The sequence below is a fragment of the Gorilla gorilla genome, chromosome 3, assembly GCF_029281585.2.
Source record: "Gorilla gorilla gorilla isolate KB3781 chromosome 3, NHGRI_mGorGor1-v2.1_pri, whole genome shotgun sequence".
Lineage (NCBI taxonomy): Eukaryota > Metazoa > Chordata > Mammalia > Primates > Hominidae > Gorilla > Gorilla gorilla.
Genome location: NC_073227.2, coordinates 48,765,662 through 48,785,625, shown reverse-complemented (window position 1 = coordinate 48,785,625; position 19,964 = coordinate 48,765,662). Strand labels below are relative to the sequence as shown.

The window sequence follows — 19,964 nt, the reverse complement described above, 5'->3', positions numbered from 1 at the left end:
GCTGCTGCTAATCTGACAGAAGGTAGAGCTCAGGTGGTCATTGTCATTCACCTGCTGCTCACCTCGTGCTGTGCTGCCCAGTTCCTAACAAGCCACAGACAGGTACTGGTCTGCAGCCCTGGGGTTGGGGACGCCTGCTTTAACTTGTCTGTTCCTCATTTTTTCCATGTGTAAAATTACAGGTTGGTAACAGTAACCAATGCAAGGAATTGTTACGTAAAGAGCTTCTCAGAACAGTGGCTAACACATATTAAGTGCTCAATAAATGTAAGCTATTATTATCATTACTATTACCTGAATCTTCTGGTCTCAGCCTTCAATAATTTAAATAAAACTGCTTAAATTTCCTATAAAAATCAGACATCATACTGACAATTGTTGACAGTAACAATCAGATTATTCACTAAGCCAAAATCTTCCTACAAGATTGTTGTTGTTGCTACATTGTACTTTCTATTAAAGTTCAACAACATAGAACTAAAAGCTGGAATCAACAGTATCTTAGTTCATTTTGCACTGCTATAACAAAATACCTGAGACCAGCTAATTTATAAAGAACAGAAGTTTATTTTCTCACAGTTCTGGAGGCTGAGAAGTCCAAAATCAAGGTGCTGGCATTTGGTGAGGGCCTTCTTCCTGCATCATCAAATGGTGGAACACAGAAGGGCAAAAGCACAAGAGAGCAAACCCATCTCACAAGCCCTTTTTATAATAGCATTAATCTATTCATGAGGGTGAAATCTTCATGACCTAAACACTTCTCATTAGGCCCCAACTCCCAAAATTGTCATACTGAGGATTAAGTTTCCAATACATGAATTCTGGGGGACACATTCAAACCACAGCAAACAGTAACACTTAACATTTACTGACCAATTTACTTTATGTCTGGTTCTAACTGAGCATTTTACATGCATTAATTTAATCCACTGTCCCATCTACCCTTTGAGGTAGAAACTTCTTATTCTCATGGTAGACTTCTACTGATATTTAGGATAAAAAGAAAACAAATTTAAGATGTTAGTTTGTTCTTAAGTAGAATTTTTTTTCTTTACTTTGGGAAAATAGTTGATTCTTGTCTACTGTTGGAATTTTCTCATTTGATTCATGTTAGAGGTTTTCTTTGTTTTACAAAGCTATAAATAAAGTGAACTAAGCAATTAGCTGTTTCAAATACAGTTTAATTTATGTGCTAAAAAATATTGAGAATTTTTAATGATTTCTCACATGCTTACACACTGGATCTTGTAATTCAAGCTTTGAAAAACAAATTGATTTCAAACAAAATTCTTAACCTGTTCAAGACTGTTTGTAAAGAAATTCAAGAATTTTATGAATTTTTATATTTTTCTCTATAAAATTTAACTCTTATCTACACATTATACTGTATGTAATTTTACCAATAACAATACCAATGTAGGTTTCATGTAAAACATTCTTTTCACTTTTACGATTACCTGTTAAGAAGGTTCTCTACTTCTTGAACTTCTGATATGGGCTCTTCATTATCAGAAAGGACACGAGTTTGAAATTTTCGATCTTGGAAATCATATAGCATCACAATAATAAGACTGCTCAAATGATCTGGCTATCAAGGGAAAACATATATAAAGAAAAGTATATAAACAATATCTAACCAGCAATATTTTCCATTCCTTTCCATTCCATTATTTTTCATAACAGAGCAGGAATATGACTATTTTTACATAGTCTGATTGGATTGGGAAGGTCTTCAAAATAGAAAAAATCCAGAAAAAAAAAAAAACCCTTTCAAAAGAGACAGTTTTTGGTATGTTCACCAAAATGAATGATATTAGAAGTTGAAAGGAATATATATTTAAGAGGTTTCAATATTCAGCAAACTATTTAAATCTTTTTTTTTTTTTTTTGAGACGAAGTTTCACTCTTGTTGTCTAGGCTGGAGTGCAATGGCGCAATCTCAGCTCACTGCAACCTCTGCCTCCTGGGTTTTCAAGCAATTCTCCTGCTTCAGCCTCCCAAGTAGCTGGGATTACAGGCATGTGCCACCACACCCAGCTGATTTTGTATTTTTAGTAGAGACAGGGTTTCTCCATGTTGGTCAGGCTGGTCTTGAACTCCCGACCTCAGATGATCTGCCCGCCTTGGCCTCCCAAAGTGCTGGGATTACAGGTGTGAGCCACCACGCCTGGCCTCAAACTATTTAAATCTAAAGGCTTTTAAACACTTTCTTTTTTTAAAAAGATCATGAAACGATGTAATTCTAAAACTTATCTACTTACTATTGTGGTACTTGGGAAGATACGGCTGTCTATCAATATAGTTTCCAAAATATCTTGATCTGCAAAACAAGGGAAAGGCCTGTTACTGAAAATACAAAGTGGAAAATGAAAACTCTGGAATCAAAATACACTGTAATAATGCCATAAAATACATTTACTTTCATATCTAAAATACACCTCAATTCTGGATAATGACTTAAATTACAATGACATGATGAAATATTTATAATCTTTATGAATGCTGGACCCTTATGACCTAGGGTCCGCATGGAATCACAGTTAAAGAAGCATTATCTGAATAGTCAAAGCAGTAATAAAAGGATTCCAATCTTTAATGTATGGCCTTTGAAAAACATTAAAGAGGATCTAATTAATAATGTTGAGCAATAGTTTTCTTATTCTTTTTATGTATTGCTGTATTTGATTTGCTAATTTTTTTGGTTTTGTTTGTTTTTGAGACAGAGTCTTGCTCTGTCATCTAGGCTGGAGTACAATGGTGCGATCTCAGCTCACCGCAACGTCTGCCTCCCAGGTTCAAGCAATTCTGCCTCAGCCTCCAGCGTAGCTAGGACTACAGGTATGCACCACCACACCTGGCTAATTTTTGTATTTTTTGTAGAAATGGGGTTTCACCCTGTTGGCCAGGCTGGTCTCGAATTCCTGACCTTAGGTGATCTGCCCGCCTAGGCCTCCCAAAGTGCTGGGATTACAAGCATGAACCACCATACCCGGCTGCTAATGTTTTATTTAGAATTTTTGTTTTATGTTCATGTTCATGAGGGATGTTGGTCTATAATTTTCTTTTCTTGTAATATCCTTGTCAGTGTTGGTATCGGAGTTTTGCAGCTGATGTTTGGAAACTGTTCTCTCTTCCTCTATTCTCTCAGAGTTTGCGTTAGATTGGTATTGTTTCTTAACTATTTAGTAAAACTCAATAGTGAAGACATTGATGTGATGACATTTAATCTAAGACCCAAATGACAAGGAGTTAGCCATGTGCATATCTAGGAAGGGACAGCATTCCAGGCAGAGGTTATGATAACTGCAAAGGCAGTTACGTAGAAACAAGTGGACATATTTAAAAACTTCCACAGGGAACACGAGTGTTCTTTTTGGTACGACTACTTAAACTATATATACATCATATAACAAATGCTTTATTTTATTTATTTATTTATTTATGAGACAGAGTCTCACTCTATCACACTGGCTGGAGTGCAGTGGCACAATCTCGGTTCACTGCAACCTCCACCTCCCGGGTTCAAACGATTCTCCTGTCTCAGCCTACCAAGCAGCTGGGATTACAGGTGTGCATCACAGCATCACAACTAATTTTTGTATTTTTAGTAGAGACAGGGTTTCACCATGTTGACCAGGCTGGTCTGGAACTCCTGACCTCAGGTGATCTGCCCACCTTGACCTCCCAAAGCGCTGGGATTAGAGGCGTGAGCCACCGTGCCCGGCGTATAACAAATGCTTTAATCAGTTGAACAGAAAGGTAGGCATGCCTAGCTTCAATTTATTCAATATTTATGGAAAGCCTACTATAACCAAGATATAAATTGAATTTATACCTTGAATTTGAATTCATGAATTTTCTTTTTTTTTGAGACAGAGTCTTCCTCTGTCACCCAGGCTGGAGGGCAATGGTGCTGTCACAGCTTACTGCAACCTCCACCTCCTGGGCTCAAGCAACCCTCCTGCCTCAGTCTCCCAAGTTGCTGGGACTACAGGTGTGTGGCACCACACCTGGCTAATTTTTGTATTTTTTACTTTTTTATTGTTTTTATTTTTATTTTTTGTTTTTTAAAATATTATCTTTGTATTTTTTGTAGAGATGGGTTTTTGCCATGTTGGCTAAGTTGGTCTCAAACTCCTGGCCTCAAGTGATCTGCCCACTTTGGCTTCCCAAGTGTTGGGGTTACAGGCGTGAGACACCATGCCTGGGCTAAATTTCATTTGGGAGATAGGAAAACTAAAAAGAAGTGACTAATTTGGGAGCACAGACTCCAGTTTTCCCATAGAAATCCTCTGGGACTCATTATCCACATTCTAGCCACAATTACGTACTTGTACTTCACAAGGTAATTATCCTTATAAGAAAACGAAGTTTACAGTTTCACATCCTTAGTACTTTCAAACCAATTCCCATCTACTTCATACTTTTTGTACTTTTTTTTCACAACAAGTACAGTATTAGAAAGAAGGACTTCTAACTTGGCAGACCTCTTTGAGCAGTGGAGATACTGGACTCCTAAGAAATAGAAGAAGCTGGCCGGGTGTGGTGACTCATGCCTGTAATCCTAGCACTTTGGGAGGCCAAGACAGGTGGATCACCTGAGGTCAGGAGTTCAAGGCCAGCCTGGCTAACATGGTGAAACCCAGTTTCTACTAAAAATACAAAAAATTTTCCAGGCGTGGTGGCGCACCTCTAATCCCACCTACTCGGGAAGCTGAGGCAAGAGAATCTCTTGAACCCGGGAGGCAGAGGTTGCAGTGAGCCGAGATCGTGACATTGCACTCCGGCTTGGGCAACAAGAGTGAAACTCCGTTGCCCAAAAACAAACAAACAAACTAACAAATAAACAAACAAAAACAGGAATAGGAGAGGCAGGATGAATGAAAAGAGAACAGAACATCCTTTTCCCAATAATTGCATTTTCTCCCCCTAGGGCTCTTGTCAAAACCAATATCACCTTTAGGATGCCTTTGATATTGTGCAGAATGCATTACTTTTGTGTATGTATGTGTGTGTGTGTGTGTGTGTGTATACACACACACACATAATGTATATATATACACACACACAATGTATATATACACACACGCAATGTGTGTATATATACACAATGTATATATATACACACAATGTTTATATATACACAATGTATATATATACACAATGTGTATATATATGCAATTTATATATATATACAATTTATATATATATATATATATATACAATTTTACCTTTTCACATAGTAATATCAACATGAATAACTGTATACTTTATACAGATGCTCCTTGCCTTACCATGGGGTTATATCCTGATAAACCCATCATAAGTTAAAAATATTGTGTATCAAAAATGCATGTAATATATCTATCCTACTAAACATCATAGCTTAGCTTAGGCTATCTTAAACACATTCGGAACACTTACATAGGCCTGTAGTTGGGCAAAATTATCCAACACAAAGCCTATTTTATAAAAAAGTGCTGACCATCTCCTGTAACTTGTTTATTTATTTGTTTATTTATTTATTGAGATGGAATCTCGCTCTGTCGCCCAGGCTGGAGTGCAGTGGTGCAATCTCGGCTCACTGCAACCTCTGCCTCCCAGGTTCAAGCGATTCTCCTGCCTCAGCCTCCCGAGTAGCTGGAACTACAGGCACCCACCACCATGCCCGGCTAATTTTTGTATTTTTAGTAGAGACAGGGTTTCACCATATTAGCCAGGCTGGTCTCAAACTCCTGACCTTGTGATCCACCCACCTTGGCCTCCCAAAGTGCTGGGATTACATGCGTGAGGCACCACGCCTGGCCCTTTTTTGTTTGTTTGTATGTAACTTATTAAATACTGAAAGTAAAACACAGAATGGTTGTATGGGTACTCAAAATACGGTTTCTACTGAATGTGTATAGCTTTTACATCATGGTAAAGGGGAAAAAGTATAAGGACCCCCATCATAAATTGGGGACTGTGTATATAATGTTTTCTATGTGCTTGACAATGTTCTAAGTGCATTTCATATATTAATTCATTTAATCTCCACAACAACCATATGAATTAGGTTGTTTTATTTCATATGAAATGGGGCACAGCACAGTTAAGTAATGTGTTCATAGTCACAGAGCAAGTAGCAGATCAAGGAGTCAAACCCAGGCAGTCTGGCACCAAAGTACATGCACTTCACAACATTATGCTGCCTTCCTCTTATTATTCTCATGACAAACCAGAGTAACCAAATACACCACACCGATAATGCCTAATTTAGGTTATCAGGACTTACTTGAAAGTTGCAAAGCGTGCCTATTATAGAATTCAGCCCAATAACTCCAGTTATCTCTCCCTCTCCCCACTAATTAAAGCTTCTCTTCAGTCTGCTTCAGGGATCTCTTAACCACCATTTTACATGTTTCCATGTGGAGGGCCTTACCCTAGAGAAACACCTTAACTCTCTCTCTACCCTTTCTTACTACTCCCCATGAAAGAAAAATTGGGTTTATCAGACAGGTGAAATTGGAAGAAGGAACTGGGGCATCTCTCTCCCTCTTCCTGCTCAGCAGGCCTGGGTGGCCAAACTCTGGATATTCTAAAGAAACGGTTGGCCTTAGACTGGTTCCTAGGAGATAACCTCTAAGTTCTTGGAATATCTTGTCTGATAAAGGTACTTTTTTTTTTTCCTGGGGTCCTCGACCACGCAGTATCAGCTTGGTCTCTGAAGAAGCTAGAGACTGAATAACTAAGGTCAGCCAGCCACACGACTGCACCTTGTCTACAAAACTGACCCCCCAATAAAAATGCTAAACAAACAGCAAGGCTCAGATGAACTTCCCTAGTTGACAATGCTTCATTCATGTTGTTATTTATCATTGGTGGGAGAATTAAGCGCTCTCCATAGACCACCCTGGGAAAGGAAAATAGGAAGCTTGCGTCTAGTCTCTCCTGGACTCTGCCCTATGTACCTTTACTTGTTGCTGATTTTAATCTGTCCTTTCACTGTAATAAACTATAACCATGAGTGTAACAGCTTTGCTGAATTCTGCCAGTCCTTGTAGCAAATTATTGAATCTGGAGGTGGTCTTAGGAACCCCTGACTACAGTTACTAATTCACAAAAGCTATAACCAAACCATATGTTAAGCATTTACTGTTTCTCACTGACAGATTATATGATTCTGAAATCACCAGGTTAATGCTACAATCAGTTCCTGGGATTCGAAGTTCAGCAACAAAAATATAAACCTAGAGAAGGTGGAGAAAGAAGCCAGGAAAAAGATCGGCAATTTCAGGGATATCTCTTTCTCCAATTTTTTTTTTTAAATTTGTTGTTTGTTCATTTCTTTAAAAAAAAATTGCCAGGTTTTTATTTAAAAAAAAAATTTTAGGCCAGGCACGGTGGCTCACGCCTGTAATCCCAGCATTTTGGGAGGCCAAGGCAGGCGGACCACAAGGTCAGGAGATCGACACCATCCTGGTAACATGGTGAAACCCCGTCTCTACTAAAAATACAAAAAATTAGCCGGGCGTGATGGCATGTGCCTGTAGTCCCAGCTACTAGGGAGGCTGAGGCAGGAGAATCACTTGAACCTGGGAGAAAGAGGTTGCAGTGAGCCGAGATCGCACCACTGCACTCCAGTCTGGGCGACAGAGCAAGGCTCTGTCAATAAATTAATTAATTAATTGGCTACTGGTACTCTACTGCTTTGACAAAACTCTCAATAGGAATAGGCAACTTTTCATTAGTAATTCTACCTTCGTTAGCAGAAAATTGACCTTGGGGTTATTTGGTAAAGCAGAAATAATGGCACTCTTCATTTCAAAAAACATTTTACGGAGCCCTTTAAATCTTTAAAAGGTTAATCAGATAAATACACTTCCTGTCTTGAAAGACCTTATATACAATGAAGGATATCAACAAAGAAACAAACAATAAAACTGAAAAGCATAAGACACAACCAAAGGAATACAGTTAATGTTAGTATAATTAAGAGATTTTCTGTTACTGTTTTTCTTCTCCTACTTCCTTAAATATTATGGTAATGTGATTTAATTACCTGTTCACAAATTCACAAACAAAAGGGACCATTACTCAAGCTCTCTTTAATTTTCACAATAACCTTTGCAGTTTTACAGCTCCTATAAAATCTTAGGGAAGAAATTCTGAGTTTTCTTTTTTGAATCATTATTCCTTGAACTTATACTGTATAAGCCAGATGTAAGTTTACAAAATATCACATGTGAAAGTATTGACAGAACACTGATAATACAGAAGATAAAAGTGAAATGCGTAAGAGCCTCCAATATTTTAAAAGTAAAATAGCAGATGGCTTGTTGCAGTGGCTCACACCTGTAATCCCAGCAATTTGGGAGGCCAACGTGGGCAGATTATCTGAGGTTAGGAGTTCAAGACCAGCCTGGCCAACATGGTGAAACCCCCATCTCTACTAAAAATACAAAAATTAGCTGGGCATGGTGGCAGACGCCTGTAATCCCAGCTACTTGGGAGGCCAAGGCAGAGAATTGCTTGAACCTGGGAGGCGGAGGTTGCAGTGAACCAAGATTGCGCGATTGACTGCACTCCAGCATGGGCGACAGAGCAAGACTCTGTCTCAAAAAAAAAAAAAAAAAAAAAAAAAAAGGAAAATAGCAGGCTCCTAATTATCTTGGAAAACCCACCACATAAAATTCTGATTTTATTCTATTTGCACATTCAAGAATTACTGATAATTTAAAGCAAGACTGTTGTATTAGTCCGTTTTTATACTGCTGATAAAGATATACCCGAGACTGGGGAATTTACAAAAGACAGAGGTTTAATGGACTTACAGTTCCATATGGCTGGGGAGGCCTCACAATCATGGCGGAAGGTGAAAGGCACATCTCACATGGCGGCAGACAAGGGAAGAGAGCTTGTGCAGGGAAACTCCCCCTTATAGAACCATCAGATCTCATGACACTTATTAACTATCATGAGAACAAGTACAAGAAAGACCTGTCCCCATGATTCCATTACCTCCCGCCAGGTCCCTCTCACAATACATGGGAATTCAAGATGAGATTTGGGTGGGGACACAGCCAAACCATATCAATGTATTATTATAAGAAAAAATATATTTAACAAGTAAACAATACCATCTTACCTTATAATTTGAACTTATAAAAATGAACGTTTCAAGAAAAGAAGTTTCATAAAGGTTTATGACAATTTATTTGAATGGGATTTTCTGTGTCATTAAGAAAGATTACAGCACTTTGGGAGGCCAAGGCAGGTGGATCACGAGGTCAGGAGTTCAAGACCAGCCTGGGCAAGATGGTGAAGCCCCATCTCTACTAAAAATAAAAAATTAGCCAGGCATGGTGGCAGGTGCCACTTGGGAGCTACTTGGGAGACTGGGGCAGAGAAGTGCTTGAACCTGGGTGGCGGAGGTTGCAGTGAGCCTAGATCGTGCCATTGCACTCCAGCCTGGGTGACAGAGTGAGACTCTGTCTAAAAAAAAAAAAGAAAGATAAAATAATTACAAGATCTTTCATAAAATAGAAAATAGGAGGGAGAGGACAAAAACAATAATCTATCACACATATCACTGTAATACAATCATTTAGTTAATGCATTAATTTTATATAGAATTATAATTCAGGCTTTTCTTATTGAGTACTAAAGGTAATACTCAATATTCTATTAGGAGAACAAATTGCCTAGAATAAAATTCTAGCATTAACATTAAATGCCAATTAATCAACACAGCTGCCCAGTCTGCATTTCATTGTTGCAAGAAAAAAAGTATTAAAATGTTCATTTGATTCATTGCATGAAATACAACACTTTGGTTAGTGGAGAGGGGAAGAAGAGGGATGAAATAAAATCTCAGAGATTAAACTGGAGGAAGAATGGTTAAGATGGACTTAAAAGGAAAAGAAAAATTACTGAGGAGAAAACAAAGAAACAAAAAATAAAGATAAGTTGTTTCACATCATACAAATTTTTCTCCATGACAAATTGCTGGCTTCAGAGTTAAGCTACATTATCTCTGCAGACAACCAAAAATATATATTCCTGTCTAAATAATCAGTGAGACATTTTAATTCAACTGAGCATTTTTTTTTTAATTTTAAAAAATAGAGATGGGGGGCCAGGTGCAGTGGCTCACGCCTGTAATCCCAGCACTTTGGGAGGCTGAGGTGGGTGGATCACAAAGTCAGGAGATGGAGACCATCCTGGCTAACACCGTGAAACCCCGTCTCTACTAAAAACACAAAAAATTAGCCAGGCATGGTGGCGGGCGCCTGTAGTCCCAGCTACTCAGGAGGCTGAGGCAGGAGAATGGCGTGAACCCAGGAGGCGGAGCTTGCAGTGAGCCAAGATTGTGCCACTGCACTTCAGCCTGGGCGACAGAGTGAGACTCCATCTCAAAAAAATAGAAAATATAACTAAAAATAGAGATGGGGTCTCGCTATATTGTCCAGGTTTGTCTTGAACTCCTGAAGTCAAGCAATCCTCCCACCTCCACCTCCAAAAGTACTGGGATTACAAATCTAAGCCACCGCATCTGGCTGAACTGAGTAATAAACTGCCTCCTACGAGCAAGGATGTACAAGACTCATTAAGTACTAAGAAAATCATGCAAAAGAGTGTTGCCCTTTTTGAGGTGTCTCTTTAGGAAGGCTTCTGCTCATCATTTTGGCCATGCTGCTAATATTCTAAACATTTCTGGAACTTCTTTTTGGAACTACATTCAATCAGTTTACAAACCAACATAAAGTTTTTAGTCACAGCTAGTACAAAAACAAACAACTTCAAGCCTTTTGACTGCTCTCCTCATAGTAGCAATATTTGGTCATTTCCTAGTGTCAATTCCACATGGTCTTGCTCTGTCACCAGGTTAGAGTGCAATGACACCATCCTGGCTCACTGCAACCTCTTGCCTCCCAGCCTCAAGCGATCCTCCCACCTCAACCTCCCAAGTATCTGGGACTAAAGACATGTGCCACCATACTGGGCTAATTTTTAAATTTTTTTGTAGAGAGGAGATCTCACTATATGCCCAGGCTGGTCTTTAACGCCTGAGCTCAATCAATCCTCCCACCTTGGCTTCGAAAAGTGCTGGGATTACAGGCCTGAGCAACCACCCCTGGCCTCAGATTGATAACTAACCATCCTTGAGTCTCAAACCCTGAAGGCAAATTAGAAAGGGAAGTTCTACTAAAGTTTGGCTCCTCCCATTAAAGCTAGTGGCTATGAATGGGATAGTCTTAATTGGGGTTGGTGTAATTTTTATATTCATTTTTTAAATTTTGCACCTTTTCTTTTTATTCCGTCTCTGTTCCTCTCCCCATCCTCCCTTACTGGTTTTATATTTGTGAAAGCTCATAAACTAAAATACCAAAAAAGGTAAACACAGGGAATGTAAAGAAATACACAGGGAGGCCAGGCGTGGTGGCTCACTGCCTGTAATCCCAGCACTTTGGGAAGCTGAAGCGGGAGGATTCCTTGAGGTCCAGAGTTTGAGACCAGCCCGGACAATAAAGCGAGACCCCTAACTCTACGGAGGGAAAAAAAAATACAGGGAGAGGGAAATGATCATTGGAATAAATTGTTTCCTTGTTCAATGTAATGACCGCGCACTACACCGATCTAAGGACAAACACAGTGCACGGGGAAATCTGCAATCCTGGGCTGGAAGAGCTAGTTTCATGGGAACCCTGATTCCTTGACACTTGGCAATTAACCAAAGATATGCACATGCCTAAAACCAAAACCTGGTGTGAATGAGGGGCAGGGAGGAGGAGGGCTGCATTCCCCAAATTCTCTAGCTATTATTTTCTTTTAGTGTTGATCTTCCAGACTGGCACAACTCACATTTCAGGGCACTGAAAGCCAGCTCATAAGACAAACGCTGAAAGGACTGATCCTCAGACTCGGACAAGGACCGCAGGGGTTCATTCCCATACTTGATTAAGACTTTCTGTGCCGACTTTTCGATTCGAATACCCTGAAAAATGTTGGCTGCCATGACATAAACAGAGTCCGGATAGCCCGTTTTTTCGGGTACACCAGCTGAGCTTTTCCCATCGGACAGAGGCAGGGAAGTGAGTTGGGAGATGATCTCGGGATCTTCTTCGTTCGAAAACTCCAGTTCGCCCGTGGAGTTCAGCATGTCTGCCCCTCGCCTGTCGTGAGTCCTTCACCCTGGGGTTAGAATTCCGATGTTCCAGGAAACGGCTTTCCTCGCATCTGCAGCATGGTCTCTGTGAAGAGAGAAGGTGATCGCAGTAAATCACTCTTTCTGCAGCACCCCTGTGGGTGGCCCCCTTCGTTGTGGCCTTAAAGACTAAGAGGGAGCCCATCTGAGTGTCCCAGACTTCGAGCCGGACAAGCCGCACACGGAACTTCCACACGCTCAAAAAAAAAAAAAAAAGCGAGGAGGGGTGCAGCGGCGGCGGGAGAAGCGCCCCAAGGAGACCGGCGGCTTCCCTCAAGCCAGTCTGGGGGCAGAGCTGCTCCCGGAGCCCCGTCCGCGTCCCCACAGCCCAGTCACCGGCTCCCCCGACTCCTCCCTTACCCCGAGGGCGGATGGTTCCCGGGGCTTCGGGGACGAAGACGCGGAGGGCGGCGTCGGTCACAGGCCCTTGGGAGCCCCGGGACTGCGGGGCGACGGCTGCTGCCCGCGAAGGCCGTTTGGTTCAAATGCAGCCACTCCCACCGGCCGGATTCGGGGCAGGGGGGTCGCAGCCTCTGGCGCCCGGTTCGCTCCGGTGTCGTGAAGTGGTGGGCGCCTCGGAGCCTCGCCTGGCCTCGCGCGTGAGGCCTTCGCGGACGTGGCAGCGGAGAGGGGTGAGCGCGGGGCCCGGGGTCTGGCTGGCTGGCTCAGGCCGAGGAAAGCTCAGCCTCCCGAGTCTCTGGCAGTCGACTGCTCCCGGACCGGGTCTCCATGGCAACCGCGAGCGGAGGTGGGGCAGGGGGCGCGGCGCGAGGGCCGTTCCCGCGGGATTTGGCGGGTGCTACCTGTTGCCGGGAGAGTCGCACTTCCCCCAGCGCGCGGGGACACCTGTTTCAGCCCCTCCGAGCCAGAGGCCTCTTGCACAGTTCCTGGACCTCACCGGGCCTGAGTGCGTGCCCTTGGCTTTGTTTATAAACATTTGGGGATATTTTTGAGGTAGTCTGACGTAGTTCCGTGGTTTTAACTCACAAGTCCCTGAAGTCCCTGTTAAAACTACACATTCTTTAAAATATTTTTAAAATATAGTAATAATTTTTTTTTTTGAGACATGGTCTTGCTCTGTCGCCCAGGCTGGAGTGCAGTGGCGCAATCTCGGTTCACTGCAGCCTCCTCCTCCCGGGTTCAAGTGATTCTCATGCCTCAGCCTCCCGAGTAGCTGGGACTACAGGCGCCCACCACCACGCCCTGCTAATTTTTGTATTTTTAGTAGAGACAGGATTTCACCATGTTGGTCAAGTTGGTCTCGAACTCCTGACGTCAAGTGATCTGCTGGCCTTGGCCTCCCAACGTGCTGGGATTACATGCGTGAGCCACTGCGCCGTCTGTAATAATTTTTTTTAATAACAGAGACGGGGTTCCCATTATGTTGCCCAGGGTGGTCTCGAATTCCTGGGCTCAAGCAGTCCTCCCGCCTCGGCCTCCTAAAGTGCTGGGATTTCAGGCGTGAACCACTGCTCCAGCTAAAAAAAAATCCTTGGAACCCATCCCAGAGATTTGAGTTGCTAAGACCCAGTAATTTGCATTTTTATCAGGTAACTGGCGATTCTGATGCAATCAGCCCAAAGACCACAGTTTGAAAAACTCTGGTATAGTTGAAAGACAACTGGTCCTAATTCCACCTCTGCCTTTCCTCCTTAGGGATTTGCCCTTCCTTCTTTAGGCTAAGGTCATGTCCATTTCCAGCCAGTGGTTAGTAGGATGAAGGGGAAAGAGAGGGCAGCCCATATTTTTCAGTGACCTGAAAGGTGCACATATCACTTTGGCTCACATTTTATTGGTCAGAACTCAGTCATATGCCCAGCAACCAAGAGGCTGGTAAATGTGTCCAGCTAAAAATAAGGGAACTATTACTGTAGAAGAAGGAGAGAATGGATAATGGGGAAAAAATTAGCAGTACAGAACTCTAACCCTGACCCACTTTCATTATCCCCGGAATACGTTAAACATTCCGTAACATTTTATGTATACATGCATTCATTCGTTCGTTTAACAAGTATATATTAAATTCTTGCTGTGTCCCTGGCATTGTGTTCAGCCCTACAAGTAAAATAATGAACGTATAGAAATGATCAGACACCTGACCGGGCGCGGTGGCTCACGCCTGTAACCCCAGCACTTTGGGAGGTCGAGGCGGGCGGATCACGAGGTCAGGAGATCGAGACCATCCTGGCTAACACGGTGAAACCCCGTCTCTACTAAAAATACAAAAAAATTAGCCGGGCGTGGTGGCGGGCGCCTGTAGTCCCAGCTACTCAGGAGGCTGAGGCCGGAGAATGGCATGAACCTGAGAGGCGGAGGTTGCAGTGAGCCGAAATTGGGCCACTGCACTGCAGCCTGGGCGACAGAGCCAGACTCCGTCTCAAAAAAAAAAAAAAAAAAAAAAAGAAATGATCAAAGACCTTGCCCTCAAGAAATTAAAGTTGGATATATTTGTATTTTGTCACCTTTTCATTTTTATTATAAAGATTCGTGTACATACCTGCATTCCCCCCTTCTGCCATCTTTCTATCCACACAACACACACACTCTAAAATAGTCTTGTTATATCTTTATCTTTTCATTTTTATTATATATCTTTTTTATTCCCAGATGCTAGCAAAATATCACTCTCTTTCACATACAGACATTCACGGAAGATTACAAATATGGAAGGTGTCTTAGAGGTCATGATATATTTTATCACGCATCATCCAGTACACAGTGATGTGAGGCAATAGCTAGCTATAAACTTTGAAATATTGTCATTCAAAATATAATTTGAAGAGTTTGTTTTCTTTAATAATAGTTCAATGTAAGTAACAGTTTACTATATTGAAAACAAGGTTTAACAAGTCTCTATCCCCAAGGTAGAGCTTAGGCAAAGAATTGTGGGGTTAGCAAATTCATGGTTACTATTTACTTTAATCATGTATATAATCCTGCCTCCTTACTTCTCACTCCTGGTTTATAGCTTCATTGTGGACTTAGTGTATTTGAGGGGAGGGTCAGAGGAGAGCATATTAAATTTCAGTGAACTCTGTAAAAAAGTAACCATAGAGACAGGCATATGAATTCAATTGTTGTGAAAGCAGGATAGTAAAAAAAAAAAAAAAATGTAGTTTTTGTTTAAGTTACACTCTGTAATATGACCAGAGCATTAAATCAGACATGAGGAGAAAATCAAAATGTACCTGAGGCTTTCTGCCAAAGGAAATTAATGATTTTTGTTTCCCCAGGGGGGTAGAATATTTAAGATATTTGTAAATTAACATTGTTGCATTTGACTCAGAGTACTAGTATATGTTAGGCATGTGAATATTCAAAATACATCTGCTCACTTGCATCAGCTTGATCTAGACAATATAAAACGGTGCCCAGTTCCAATGAAGCCTGTTACGGAAATATAAAAAGCATAAGAAACATAAAGAATCTTAACTTGTGTTCTTAAACACCAGGACTCAACTTCCAGTTATTGCTTCTTAGAAACAGTATGGTAAATTTTCATTGCAACACCTTTTGCAGATTCCTCTGTCACCTAGGCTGGAGTGCAGTGGTGTGATCATAACTCATTGCAGCCTCGAACTCCTGGTAGCTCAAGCAATCCTCCTGCCTCAGCCTCCTGAGTACCTGGGACAACAGGCATGCCACCACACCCAGCTAATTGTTTTTTACTTTTGTAGAGGTGGAGTCTCACCATGTTACCCAGGCTGGTGTCCCCCGAGCTTAAGGAATCCTCCCAGCTTGGCCTCCCAAAGTGTTGGGATTATAGGCATGAGCCACCATGCTCAGCCTTTAGTTATTTTTGTTTTATAAAGTGTTTTATTGTAGACCTAAGCTATATCCAACTGAAACTCTGGGGACTAGGGCAGGCCATCAGGATTGCCATTTGAGGATCATTTGGGCCTTGTGGGTAAGGTACATTTGGGGGCTGACGGTCAGATGCTGAATTATTACATCCCCAGAGGATGAAAGGGAATAGATGCTCAAGAAAGCATCACCTGAGGTAGATGAACTTCGTTCTGTGATACTGGGTGAAAGTTGGTATGCAGGAACACTTTACATATGCTAGAGAGTAGCCTACTCAAGTGTCCTCTTGATACTTAGCCAAAAGATTAGCCCAAGAGTCATAACCACTTGCAGAGGAGAAAAAAAATTCTCCCTTAATTTGGAAGCAGAAGATTCTAACAAAGCTGATTCCTGAAGGGTGGTGCAAGTGGAGAAGAATGGAACTCCACACCATAGCAGTTCAGAGACAGCACCGTTAGAAAGAACACTCTTGATATTTAGAAGCCAAAAATGACAAGAGCAAATAAGGAGGAGTTTGAGTGACCTAGGATACAAGGGGAAAGAAGATTAGGGCCGGGCGCGGTGGCTCATGCCTGTAATCCCAGCACTTTGGGAGGCTGAAGCGGGCGGATCACCTGAGGTTGGAAGTTTGAGACCATGCTGACCAACATGGAGAAACCCCGTCTCTACTAAAAATACAAAATTATCTGGGCATGGTGGTGCATGCCTGTAATCCCAGCTACTCGGGAGGCTGAAGCAGGAGAATTGCTTGAACCTGGGAGGCGGAGGTTGCAGTGAGCCGAGATCGTGCCATTGTACTCCAGCCTGGGCAACAAGAGTGAAACTCCATCTCAAAAAAAAAAAAAAAAGATTCAGGAGAGTTGTCATTCCAGGTCTTGATTACAGTAGACAACCATTTGTAACAGATTCCAGCAACACAGTGTTTCCTGGAGTTAGTCACTCAAGCACTGCCTTCATGATTTTTTTTTTTTTTTTTTTGCCGTATATACATATACAACCATTTATAGTATTTACTCAATATTTTACTTTAAATCAGATTCACTTTCTTAAATTGAAAACTAAAAATGGAAGGTCAGCATTATTTGCCATAAATGAAAGCAACCACCACAAAAGCAGAACAATACTGTTAAATGCTAGCTAGAAAAGGTTGTGCCATGTCCCCAGGCTTGAGGTTGATGGTTCTTTATTAAAAACGGAATGGACAGTGTCAGAGAGGTGTTAAACACTCATACAAAAATGAGACTTTATCCTTGTCAGAAGGATTGAAAAAGCATTATATAAAGCAGCTTTCTCACTGTGTGATTAAATGTTATTCGATACCAAATCTGCATACTACTCAAATCATCTCCCATACTGTCAGTGGTGCTGACCTCACACTTTGGGCCAAACACTGCATTGAGAAACTTGAATTCCACCAGGCGTGGTGGCTCACATCTGTAATCCCAGCACTTTGGGAGGCTGAGGCAGGCGGATCACTTGAGGTCAGGAGTTCAAGACCAGCCTGGCCAACATGTTGAAACCCCTGTCTCTACAAAAAGTCCAAAAATTAGCTGGGCGTGGTGGCGTGTGCCTGTAATTCCAGCTACTAGGGAGGCTGAGGAAGGACAATTACTTGAATCCAAGAGGCAGAGGTTGCAGTGAGCTGAGATTGCGCCACTGCACTCCAGCCTGGGCAACAGAGCAAGACTCTGTCTCAAAAAATAAAAAGAAACTTGAATTAAAGAGTTAGAGGAACAGGCTAGGGACAGTGGCTCACTCCTGTAATCCCAGTGCTTTGAAAGGCCAAGTCTAGAGGGTCACTTATGGGCCAGGAGTTCTAGATCGGCCTGGGCAACTTAGCAAGTCCCCATCTCTACAAAAAATAAAGAAATTACCTGGGCTTTTGGCACGTGCCTGTAGTCCTAGCTCCTCGGAAGGCTGAGGTGGGAGGATGGCTTGAACCCAGGAGTCCCGAGGCCACAGTGAGTTATGATTGTGCCACTGCACTCCAGCCTGGGCAACAGAGGGACACCCTATCTCTTATAAAAATATATATATAGTTTTTAAAAAGTTAGAGGAACGGTGCTTCCCCTGCAGCAAAAGAGAGGAAATACAAGAAAATCAGAACTGGCAAAAAAGAAATTAGGAAAATCTCATGTCACACATGAATTCAGCCCATTTATATGATCCTGTAATAGTGGGAATTTTGAAACTAGAGAGACTCAGAGGACCTGGTTTCTAGTTTTAATATTATCAATTAGTTGTATAACACCAGGCAAGTCTCTTCACTCTTTATAGCTATTTCCTCATATGTTCAAGTCTATAATTTATTTACTAAGAAAATAGTGGGTGGAGAAGGATTTGAAGAGACTGAGAAGGATTGGCCGTCAACAGGAAAAAGTGATAGGAAGTCAAAAACAAAAATAAATGTTTTAGGTTGCTAAGCAACAATGAGGCCCTCGCTGGCATAGGCACAGTGTCACTAAAATACTTTGGAGGCATGCATGGCTTGATGTGGTACAAAAAGATCTCTCCACATTTAGGACTTAATTAAGGAAGCAAGAAAGAATAAAAGTAAGAAATCAGTTTACCAAACATCATTAAAAGTATGTGAGCACATTAATTAATAAACTCGTGCCTGATGCCAGGCTTAATACTAGTCTGGCAGAGATGGTGCCAATTAAAATGTCATTGTCGGTTAAAGTATACAAGGTGCTTATGGTATGTGATTGCTCTTATTTTCTATTTTGATGAGAGTTTTGTGATTTTTACACTGCTATAGAACAAACAGAACTGTAACTTGTATTTCATATTGTTTGTAGCTGATTTTGTATACTTCGAGGAGTTTAAAAAAATCGTTTTCTCCTGAAATGTTATGGGGTAGCTTGTGCACCTTGTGCATACTCCTTCCTTACAACTTAACCAGCATGGTTTATTATTATGTCCTTTTCAGAAAATGGAGATAAATAGGCCAGGCGCGGTGGCTCACTCCTGTAATCCCAGCACTTTGGGAGGCTGAGACGGGTGGATCACCTGAGGTCAAGAGTTCAAGACCAGCCTGGCCAACATGGTGAAATCCTATCTCTACTAAAAATACAAAAAATTAGCCTGGCGTGGTGGTGTGTGCCTGTAATCCCAGTTACTCAGGAGACTGAGGCAGGAGAATCCCTTGAACCCAGGAAGCGGAGGTTGCAGTGAGCTGAGCTTGTCCCACTGTACTCCAATCTGAGTGACAAAAAAAAAAGAAAAAGAAAATGGAGATAAATAGGCCAGATGCGGTGGCTCACGCCAGTAATCCCAGCACTTTGGAAGGCCAAGGCCAGCGGATCACTTGAGGCCAGGAGTTTGAGACCAGCCTGGCCAACATGACGAAACCCCGTCTCTACCAAAAAGACAAAAAAATTAGCCAGGTGTGGTCACGCACGCCTGTAGTCCCAGCTACTCTGGAGGCTGAGGCACGAGAATTGCTTGAACCCAGGAGGCGGAAGTTACAATGAGCCAAGATCACGCCACTGTACTCCAGCCTGGGCCACAGGGTGAGACCCCACCTCCAAAAAAAAAAAGAGGGGAGGGGAGAGGAGAAGAAAGTGGCTGGTGAGGATTTAAACAGGCATTTTTTAATGGCAGAAGGAATAGCAGAAGGTCAATGAGAAGAAGGTTCCTGAATTATGGTTCCTGGTCTTGGATTTTCATGCAATTTTTTACTCCCTTACTGCCATCCTTCACCTTCCAATACCTTACCATTGCTTATGCTGTTCTTCCTTGTGACCAAATCTGAACAAAAGAGGCTGAAGGTAATTGGTAAAGAAGGAAGACTAGTGATGAAATTCAATGGCTTGAAGATTCAGAGTGTTTTCTGGAAAAGGGGATATTAATGTTGTCATCAGCTATCTTCCTAAGCCATTCCTGGGGCCATATTGATGTTTTGCTTCTGGGGAGTGATTTTGTAAATGTATTACTCAATATAAAAGGTAATTTTTTCCTTTAGTTTTTC

The 19,964-nt window shown here is 41.8% G+C and overlaps 1 protein-coding gene across 3 annotated transcripts in view; it reads right to left on the bottom strand.

The window, feature by feature from the left end:
- Nucleotides 1-12,944, bottom strand: part of NSUN7 (NOP2/Sun RNA methyltransferase family member 7) — a 63,658-nt gene extending 50,714 nt beyond the window's left edge. For 2 of the 3 annotated variants that reach the window (XM_055384851.2, XM_055384852.2), the window contains exons 1-4: nucleotides 12,548-12,937; nucleotides 11,845-12,233; nucleotides 2,262-2,320; nucleotides 1,458-1,588 (exon numbers count right to left, since the gene is read on the bottom strand). In XM_055384851.2, coding sequence (XP_055240826.1) covers nucleotides 1,458-1,588; nucleotides 2,262-2,320; nucleotides 11,845-12,142 — 488 coding nt within the window. In that variant the 5' untranslated portion in view covers nucleotides 12,143-12,233; nucleotides 12,548-12,937. Of the gene's footprint in view, nucleotides 1-1,457; nucleotides 1,589-2,261; nucleotides 2,321-11,844; nucleotides 12,234-12,547 lie in introns of all 3 variants that reach the window. The other variant, XM_019025264.4, reaches the window with a different exon arrangement.
- Nucleotides 12,945-19,964: the final 7,020 nt, after the last annotated feature.